Raw genomic sequence first — 11135 nt, forward strand, 5'->3', positions numbered from 1 at the left:
AAGGTATAGAATGCAAACTATCAATAACACCAGTTAGGTTGCTTCAACGCGTTCCTACGAGGTCTAACATTTATTTTTTATGAGGATATCCCAGGGTACCAGGCAGGTGTGGATATTGGAGAGATGATTGGAAAATTCCACAACATAATTTTCATTACGTATGTTTTTGGATAGAGTCCGCCTTCAGCAAAACACAATTTTGTTTTTTTAAACCCAAACATGTTTCACTGCAGTTGCAGCACCTTCAGTGGGCTTTCATTTTTCATCTGTTAAAGATAAACAATGTTCTTTACTGTTTGTGTACATGTAACTATTAGTTTTTAAATCGTAATTAAAGATATTTGAAAAAAAAACACATAAATTATGAATTCATACCTTTTTACCACATGGTGTGGTTTTTCTGATGTGTTGTGTTTCTACAGTGACTGGTTTGTTCCCCAGTTTGTCATCTGCAACCACTTATACCTTAAAGTAGATAAATTGTTTCAGCCAAAATTACGATTTGAAAACTTGTTATTTCTATGCCAGAAGTTATTTAATACTATATATATATATATATATATATATATATATATATATATATATATATATATATGTGTGTGTGTGTGTGTGTGTGTGTGTGTCTGTTTACGTAATGTTTCACTTACATTTTCTTTTTCTGCATCTTCATCACTCTCAAACTCTGCCACTGTCACTGTCACTGTTTCACTGTTTACCAGCTGTAAAAACAAACATAGCGAGCAGTGGAACAGTTGAACGTGTAAAAACACGACAGCCCCCCTCACACACAAAATAAAAATATAAACAAAAAAATAAAACAATAATAAATCCTACTGTCACATTCACTCTCTCTCTCTCTCTCTCTCTCTCTCTCTCTCTCTCTCTCTCTCTCTCTCCCCCTTTTCACACACACACACACACACACACACACACACACACACACACACACACACACATAGAATTAAATAATTTCAGGCATAGAAATAACAATTTTTCAAATCGTAATTTTGGCTTAAACAATTTATCTACTTTAAGATATAAATGGGTGCAGATGACAAACTGGGGAACAAAACAGTCACTGTAGAAACACAACACATCAGAAAAACCACAACATGTGGTAAAAAGGTATGAATTCATAATTTGTGTTTTTTCAAATAACTTTAATTACGATTTCAAACTAATAGTTACATGTATACAAACAGTAAAGAACACTGTTTATCTTTAACAGATGAAAAATGAAAGCCCACTGAAGATGCTGCAACTGCAGTGAAACATGTTTGGGTTAAAAAAAAAAATTGTGTCTTGCTGAAGGCGGACCCTATCCAAAAACATACTTATTTTTAAAGCAAACATGGAAAAAAAGAGCTTCAACCCCAAGATGATTATAATTTTCGTTGATGGTCGAACAGATTTGTGCCATGTAGCTTCTTAGACAAGAAAAAACGATCACTCGATAGTACTATAGTGGCATACGGGACCTTTTTGACAGGAAATTAAAGGTAATATGTTTCCGTTTATCAAAGAGGAAAAAATGTTTGACCACGACAACATGCTACCAAATTCACCTGGAGCTGTCACCGCCAACAGATTTCTTCTTGAAGTCACTTCCCAGCAGGCTTCGAGAGAAACTAGCTTTCCCCTGGAGTGAGTTTAGCGGCATCGCGTCACTGGTTATTTGAATGTAGTCCTTGAGTTGCTGTTGCATTCCCTTATTTGTCTGAGTTTGCTCTGTTAAAATTATTTCCGGTTCCAAATTTGAGGAACTGGCCTCCTGGTAAAAAATTCTGCTTAAATGAGGTGATCAGCGTTGAGAGAGACCATTTTAGAGCTCGCTAATTGCTACCTTGAAGGGACTGAAAAAACTGGTGACGATGTTGGGAAAAGTGTGTAAGCTTAAAGCGGATTATGTTGAAAGTTATTAGGGGATTGTTGAAAAATACATAATTTGTTACAGAAAAAGGCGTCTTTGTTCCTAAGAAAGCTCCTTACTGAAACGTCCTTGAAAGCTGCTATGACAGCCTCGAAAGGAACCGTTACTTCAGAAAATGCGATAAAGATCGAAACTACAGAACCGAGAAATATTACAGTGATTCCAGAGATTAAACAAGCTAGCAAATTCATCTGGAGCTGTCACCGCCAATCGATGTTGTTTTGAAGCTACTTCTCAGTAGGCTTCGAGTGAACCTAGCTTTTCCCTGGAGTGAGTTTAGCTGCATCGCGCCACTGGTTATTTGAATCTAGTCCTTGAGTTGCTGTTGCACTCTCTTATTTGCCTGAATTTGTTCTGTTAAAATTTTTTCCGGTTCCAGAGTTGAGGAACTGGCCTTCTGGAAAAAAATTCTGCTTAAATGAGGTGGTCAGCGTTGAGAGAGTATATTTTAGAGGTCGCTAATTGCTACCTTGAAGGGACTGAAAAAACTAGTGAGGATGTTGGGAAAAGTGTATAAGCTTAAAGGGGATTATTTTGAAAAGTTATTAGGGGATTGTTGAAAAATACATAATTTGTTACTGCAAAAGGCGTCTTTGTTCCTAAGAAAGCTACTTACGGAAACGTCCTTGAAACCTGCTCTGACAGACAACCTCGAAAGGAACAGTTACTCAGAAAACGCGATACAGATCCAAACTACAGAACCGAGAAATAGTACAGTGATTCCAGAGATTAAACTGAAATGGAGACGTGCAAAGAGTGGGTAAGTGTGAATGGACACCGTGCAGACGAGTACTGGCCTTCATGTACTTGACGAGCTTCTGGATCTGCCAGAACTCGGAAGAGAGGTCCGAGCTGCGGGCGGACTCCTGGAAGCGCGACTCGTCCTCCGAGGAGGAGGAGGACTCCGTGGAGGAGGAGTCGCTGCCGTCGTCCAGGTCGGTGACCAGCACCACCCGGGGGCCGCCGCCGCCCGCTGCGCCGCCCCGCTCCGGCATTTGTGGGACTGGGGAATCCCCGAACTCCAAATCCCTGCAAACACCAATCACAGTGCCTGATAGGAGAGCCCCTCCAGTCCGAGTCCCTGCGCACACCACACAGCACACACTATAAGTGAATCCCCAACGTCCAATTCCATACACACAAAGCGTAATGTGCGTTACAGGGAAGTTTCCGTAGTCCAAGTCCCTGTGCACACCCCACAGCATGTACACTACTGGCCATTAAAATTGCTACACCAAGAAGAAATGCAAATGATAAACGGGTATTCATTGGACAAATATTTTATACTAGAACTGACATGTGATTACATTTTCACGCAATTTTGGTGCATAGATCCTGAGAATACAGTACCCAGAACAACCACCTCTGGCCGTAATAACGGCCTTGATACGCCTGGGAATTGAGTCAAATAGAGCTTGAATGGCGTGTACAGGCACAGCTGCCCATGCAGCTTCAACACGATACCACAGTTCATCAAGAGTAGTGACTGGCGTATTGTGACGAGGCAGTTGCTCGGCCACCATTGACCAGACGTTTTCAATTGGTGAGAGATCTGGAGAATGTGCTGGCCAGGGCAGCAGTCGAAGATTTTCTGTATCCAGAAAGGCCCATACAGGACCTGCAATATGCGGTCGTGCATTATCCTGCTGAAATGTAGGGTTTCGCAGGGATCGAATGAAGGGTAGAGCCACGGGTCGTAACACATCTGAAATGTAACGTCCACTGTTCAAAGTGCCGTCAATGCGAAAAAGAGGTGACCGAGACGTGTAACCATTGGCACCCCATACCATCACGCCAGTACGGCGATGACGAATACATGCTTCCTATATGCGTTCACCGCGATGTCGCCAAACACGGATGCGACCATCATGATGCTGTAAACAGAACCTGGATTCATCCGAAAAAACGACATTTTGCCATTCGTGCACCCAGGTTCGTCGTTGAGTACACCATCGCAGGTGTTCCTGTCTGTGATGCACCGTCAAGGGTAACTGCAGCCATGGTCTCCGAGCTGATAGTCCATGCTGCTGCAAACGTCGTCGAACTGTTCGTGCAGATGGTTGTTGTCTTTCAAACGTCCCCATATGTTGACTCAGGGATCGAGACGTGGCTGTACGATCCGTTACAGCCGTGCGGATAAGATGTCTGTCTTCTCGACTGCTAGTGATACGAGGCCTTTGGGATCCAGCACGGCGTTCCGTATAACCCTCCTGAACCCACCGATTCCATATTCTGCTAACAGTCATTGGATCTCGACCAAAGCGAGCAGCAATGTGGCGATACGATAAACCGCGATAGGCTACAATCCGACCTGTATCAAAGTCGGAAACGTGATGGTACGCATTTCTCCTCCTTACACGAGGCATCACAACAACGTTTCACCAGGCAACTGCTGTTTGTGGATGAGAAATCGGTTGGAAACTTTCCTCATGTCAGCACGTTGTAGGTGGAAGAGTGTGGCAACAACATATCGTCACATCATACACTGTTTAGGTGGCGTAGTCGCTTCCAATGTGTTCTAACAATTCTGAATGGCAAAGAACGGAGTGGCATTACACCTCTATGTGAAGAACTGGGAATCACTAGAGAAACGGGAGCCATGGTCTTCGAAGAGCAACGTATCACAATCGAGGCAGTGGCGGGAAAAACTCAAAATCAGTCATTGATCAGTTTTCGAGATTTTTCACATATTTTGAACATGACAAACATCGCTGTTCGTTGGATTCCGGGACTGCTCACATCAGTTCAAAAAGTCCGCGGAACTGAGGTAGCAGCGAAAACCTAGCAGCTGGATCAGGTCGATCCAGACGACCTCTTCAGCCGCCCTGTTACCATAGATGAGAGATGCACGTATTACTAGAACCTCAAAACAAAGGAGCAAAGAAATAAGTGGAAACATCAGCGGTTGAGGGTTAAGCTTTGCTGGTGAAACATCAGGGAAATGTCGGCCGAAGAAACCAAAACATAAACCAACAGGTCATAGGTCAACAAGTGGCCACGAAAGCCTCAACAATTTTGTACAAATTAAAAATGTTAGGAAAAGTTGTCGGAAGATATTTGTATGAAATGTAGCCAATATGGAGGTGAAACGTGGGCGATAAAATGTTTAGACAAGAAAAGAATAGATGCTTTACAAATGTGGCGCTACATGATAATGCTGAAGCTTAGGTGAGTAGTTCGGATAACTAAAGAAGAGGTCAGAATCGGATTGGCGAGAAAAGAAATTTATGGCACAGCATGACTAAAAGAATGAATCGATTGATAGGACAGACGCTGAGATACCAGGGTACAGTCAGTTTGATTATGGAGGGACGTGTGAGAGTAAAAACTTTAGAGAAAGATAGGGCTTTGCTACAGCAAACAGGTTCAAATGGAGCTAGGTTGCAGTCGTTATGCACAGATGAAGAGGCTTGCACAGGATAGAGTAGCGTGGAGAGCTGCATCAAACCCGTCTTCAGATTGTAGACCACAAAGCGTGCAAATGTCTTAACTGGAGTTCTAACTCGAGACTTCTGTTGCAAATCAGATAGGTAGAAGCAACGATACGGTACTACAGATCGAAAAACTTCAAAATATGGAAAAAATCGGTCTCACGCTTGTGTTAATTACAAAATGAAATGAAATTATGATACCTTTAGAAAAATCAGATAGCTGACTATTTTTGATAAGCAAGACATCTGAGTTCGAACCCCAGTTTGACACAAATTTTAATTTGTCTTGAGACAACGAGTCGGCGTGTTGCTGTTGTTGTTGTTGTCTGGAACTTTAACTAACATCGAGACGAGCGCAGACCATTGGTTGGCTTGCAGGAACCTGTGACTATCGCGGCAGACGATGTCTGAAGCTTGGCCACCCAATGGACGTGTCTGTGTTGCAGGTTGCAGTGTTGTAGGAGGTACACATGCCTTACAGAGGAGTTTTACAATGGCGTATTTCAATCTCTCTAGAAAAATACCCTTAGTTAGTTATTCATCACATATTTCAGAAAGGGAGTGCTTATTGTATGGGACCAGTCTTTAGTTCTCTGTTGGAAACTCAAACAAATCCAGGTGAGCTTTTATTTTTGAGAGAATATATGATTTTCTTAATTTCAGTAAGAGAAGTGGGTGAGACGTCCATATGACTGAATTTTGTAAAAGTTGCTTCTTCAATGTACTATTTTTATTTTTCTCTTGAAGTTTTTGTCCTTATATTTTCTACTTCATTTAAGAAATTATTATATATTATCTACTACCTGTGACTGATCATTTATAGCCCTTCCATTTAACAGTGACGTTACCCTGTTCTGTGGCTTGTTGTCCTCTCTCGTTCTATCATATTTCCTATAGCCTTAAGTCTGTTGCCGGAGTTACTGATTTCTGACATAATATGCATGTTCCTTGATTCTTATTTTTTTCTCGATAATTTTGAGTAGTTTTTGCAGTGTAAAACTACTCCCAGATCTTTAATTGTTCTTGTCAACAGATAAAGTTCTCTTCACCTTTCACAAGGTTCTTTAACCTGTCTAGTAGTCCATTGTTTTACTGGCTTTTTAGTGTCCTTTCTGATTAGCTTATGTGGATAGCTGTTTTCAAATAATGATACGAATTTTTCATGGAATAGATTACATTTATATCAGCGTTTGGTTCATTATAAACTTCCTCACAGGTCATCTCTCGTAAACTATTTTCCAAATTTTCGTCCTTGAATAATTACTTGTTCTAATGATTTCCACCAAGCAGTGTCTCTACTGCAAAGCACTATCTCATTTCTTCTAACTAACTGTGCGTCATATTCAGAGAGAGCATTTGTTACTGGATACATAGTCATTTTCTTGTTTTGAGATTCATCGAAGGAAACGTAATCAGTTACCGTCCTACAGTCTGTCTCCACCTATTGTAAAGTCAATTACTGAGATCAAATTGTAGGATTCAAACAAGGTTTCCAGATGATTTTTCTATCAGAATCGTTTAGAAAATCTACACTGAAATCACACCAGGCTTATAACTGCTTGTTTTTGTCTGAAAGATAGCTTAGTAGGGAATCAGTATTCCTCATTAACAGTTCAAAATTTCCCAGCAGATATCTATAAGCAGTTGCAGTTAAAAGTGAACTGTTTTTCAGTGTTAATTCACAAGACTTAATTCTGTGCGCTGATTTCTACAAAATCTACTTGTTAAGGTGTTTTTGGGTTTGTATTCCACCTTAACGTACGTAATAATTCCCCCTTTTACCACTTCATTTCTACACGAGTAAGATGCTACAATGAGATGTAGATGAAACTGTTACTTGTTAGCTTTACCCAGTTTCCACGGTCTTTTTCCCTCTTTAACCCATCTCGTTCAAGTTTTGTGTGCTCTAATTCAGCCTGAAGGTCACAAATCTTTGCTTCCTGTGCAGCGATTCCCTTGTATTTTTTGCAGAGCCTACAGTCCGATGGGAGAGCCTAGTTCAGTTCCCCATTACAGTCGCCGCAGTGGAATTCCAGTCCGCAATCTACATATACCAAACCCCGTCTGACAACCCTATGGCAACAATCACACTTACCATGCACTACAACACATATTAAACGCTTAAAAGTAGAACTAAATCATTTAGCACACTGTACACTACAGGAATTTTCGTTATTTACCGGTCAGAAAAATGAGGCCTAAACGTTAGCGCTTCAGGTGTATGATATAATGCAAAATATCAGTTATTTCCTGTTAAAAAAAGAACGCTGAAGATATAAGGCTTTCTCTGCATACAGTAAGGGTCAAAGGTTAAGTATTTCTCTGTATGACCTATGTTCATAGCGTTTTAGTCTCCGAAGATACTAAAGGTATGGTGATCTTTTATAATGAAGTTGCTAGAGGAGAGTGAAAAGATCTCGTCCAGGTAGACGGATGGCGCCCACAGGAGTTAAAGCGTTTTTTTTGTACTGTTGGTATATTTTGTGCATTAATGCAGGTCACTTTCAATTAATATTTGCCAAACTGTTTTGTTTATTGATTTTTTGGAACAGTATCTTTGTTTTTGGCAGTTTATTGCCAACGTAAATTCATTCTGATTTGGTGAAGACTTATAAGTTTTCTACTCCAACAATTAAAAAGTGTGGGAGTGCCTTCATCGTTGTTATTGTTGTGGTCTTCACTCCAGAGACTGGTTTGATGTAGCTGTCCATGCTACTCTATCCTGTGCAAGCTCTTTATCTCCGAATAACTACTGCAATCTACATACTTCTGAATCTGCGTAGTGTACTCATCTCTTGGTCTCCCTCTACGATTTTTACGCTCCAGGCTTCCATCCAATACTAAATTGGTGATCCCTATATGCCTCAGAATGTGTCCTACCAATTTCCCCAGTCCTATTCAGTACCTCCCCATTAGTTACGTGATCTACCCATCTAATCTTCTGTAGCACCATATTTCGGAAGCTTCTATTCTCTTCTTGTCCAAACTATTTATCGTTCATGTTTCACTTTCATACATGGCTACACCCCAAACAATTACTTTCAGAAAAGACTTCCTCACACTTAAATCTATACTCAATGTTAACAAATTTCCCTTGTTCAGAAACGCTTTCCTTGCCATTGCCAGCCTACATTTTGTATTCGCTCTACTTCGACCATCATCAGTTACTTTGCTATCCAGATAGCAAAACCCATCTACAACTTTAAGTGTCTCATTTCCTACTCTAATTCCCTCAGCATCACCACCCAATTTAATTCGACTACATTCCATTATCCTCGTTTTGTTTTTGTTGATGTTCATGTTTTATTCTCCTTTCAAGACACTGCCCATTGCTCCAGATAGAATTACAATGTCAGCGGCAGACCTCAAAGTTTTTATTTCTTCTCCATGGATTTTAATTCCTACTCCAGATTTTTATTTTGTTTTCTTTACTGCTTGCTCAATATACAGATTGAATAACATCAGGAATAGGCTACAACCCTGTCTCACTTCCTTCGTTTTCACACCCGTCAACACTTGCTTTCTTTGGGATTGGAATTATTATATTCTTCTTGAAGTCTGAGGGTATTTCTCCTGTCTCATACATCTTGCTCACCAGATGGTAGAGTTTTGTCAGGACTGGCTCTCCTGAGGCTACCACGAGTTCAGATGGAATGTTGTCTACTCCCGGGGTCTTGTTTCGACTTAGGTCTTTCAGTGCTCTGTCAAACTCTTCACGCAGTATCATATCTCCCATTCCATTTTCATCCATGTTCTCTTCTATTTCCATAATATTTCTCTCAAGTACATCCCCTCTATATACTCCTTCCACCTTTCTGCCCTCCCGTCTTTACTTAGAACTAGTTTTCCATCTGAGCTCTTGATATACATACAAGTGGTTCTCTTTTCTCCAAAGGTCTCTTCAGTTTTCCTGTAGACAGTATCCATCTTACCCCTAGTGATATATGCCTCTAGATCTTTACATTTGTCCTCTAGCCATCCCTGCTTGGCCATTTTGCACTTCATGCCGACCTCATTTTTGAGACGTTCGTATTCCTTTTTGCCTGCTTCATTTACTGCGTTTTTGTATTTTACCCTTTCATCAATTAAATTCAATATCTCTTCTGTTACCCAAGGATTTCTACTAGCCTTCGTCTTTTTACCCACTTGATCCTCTGCTGCCTTCACTATTTCATCCCTCAAAGCTATCCATTCTTATTCTACTGTATTTCTTTCCCCCGTTCTTGTCAATCGTTCCCTAATGCTCTCTCTGAAAATTCTCTACAACCTCTGGTTCTTCCATTTTATCCAGGTTCCATCTCCTTAAATTCCTACCTTTTTGCAATTTCTTCAGTTTTAATCTGTAGTTAATAACCAATAGATTGCGGTCGGAGTCCACATCTTCCCCTGGAAATGTCTTACAATTTAAAGCCTGCCTTCATAGGTGGACAAATTTCTCTTCAAGTTGATCCATACAAAAAAAAAGTACCGAAACGATAAGCACAGATCTAACGTCTAACTGACCACAATGGGCATATAGGAGAAAGAATTCAGTATATTTTTTATGAAAGATTGATTATTAGAAAGATTTGCTCAACATGGATCGTATTGTACGTTTTACCTGCTATTTACTTTTAGTTATTTAGCAACATCGATCTTTTGACAAGTTACACTAACATTCTACCTTTAATTGGGTTGCTGCTGCCCTTTAATTTAACGACATTCAGTGCAGTAAGTTTTGGTAAGGCCTTTAACTTTAGTTCTTAGGAAAAAAAGTCTGAAGTGAATTTTAAGCAAACTTACTTTTTATGAATTTTCAATAAAATTTTCACTAGTTGATCGAAATCAATTTTATCATTAGTATGTTATCTAACCATCCTTGTCTCTAATTGTATCACTTTTTGCTAACTTCTGGTCCGGGTCCTGGTCCTTTCACTTCGTCATCACATTTCTTGCAAGCATTCAAATGTTGTCTTTTATGAATCAACGTATTTCAAACGTATGTCATGGTTCACTTCCTTCACAATATTTTACATTGTTTAATATTATTTTCTTGATTAGAACATAGCTAATGGGGATGTTAACTTGCAAGAAGTCAATGATGACAAGAAGCAGTTCGATATACCGTTTTGAGTAGTACAAACAGTGCCATCGTTGATCTGTAATGTTTGGAGAAGAGTGGAAAAAGTTGCATGAAATAGTTAATCGGAGGGTTCTGGGAATGAGCAGTGAATATACAAAGAGAGTCGCTTATTTGGCGCTTATGCTTCCGATTCCGCAGTACTATACTGAAGGAGGTGGTGATGTGGTAACACAAAAGACTCTAATCTAATTCGGGAGGAAGGAGTTTCAAATCCCCCCCCCCCCTCCATCTAGATGTGGATTTTCCGTGGTTTTGCTAAATCGCTTAAGGCAAAAGCCAAGATGGTTCCTTAGAAAAGTACACGGCCGGTTTGCTTCCCTATCCTTCCCCATCCGAACTTGTTCTGTGGCTCTCATGACCACATCGTAGACGGGGCGTTACACTTTATAATCTTCCTTCTGGAGTACCACTCCGGTGTGCGGTGTCCTTACAGAACAGCATGACAGCAGACATCGTACGAAATCGGGGACTGCACAGAAATTCGCAATTGAATTCTGGTGATATACGATATCTGTTCAAAAAATTCCGGAACCTTGTCCACAAAATTTTTCTACGCTTACCTTTTGCTTATTATCAATGGTATCCTTCGAAATACTCTCCTCCACAATTGATACACCACTCCCAACGCGTTTTCATTTCCGGAACCAGTCTT

The 11135-nt window shown here is 40.3% G+C and overlaps 1 protein-coding gene across 1 annotated transcript in view; it reads right to left on the reverse strand.

The window, feature by feature from the left end:
- LOC126484978 (armadillo repeat-containing protein gudu) overlaps positions 1–2904 on the reverse strand; it is a gene marked incomplete at its 5' end in the record, with an annotated part of 199433 nt that extends 196529 nt beyond the window's left edge. The window contains one exon of the mRNA XM_050108583.1: positions 2728–2904. Coding sequence (XP_049964540.1) covers positions 2728–2904 — 177 coding nt within the window. The remainder of the gene's footprint in view (positions 1–2727) is intronic.
- Positions 2905–11135: the final 8231 nt, after the last annotated feature.

The sequence above is a fragment of the Schistocerca serialis genome, chromosome 6 (genome assembly GCF_023864345.2).
Source record: "Schistocerca serialis cubense isolate TAMUIC-IGC-003099 chromosome 6, iqSchSeri2.2, whole genome shotgun sequence".
In the NCBI taxonomy this organism is placed as follows: domain Eukaryota; kingdom Metazoa; phylum Arthropoda; class Insecta; order Orthoptera; family Acrididae; genus Schistocerca; species Schistocerca serialis.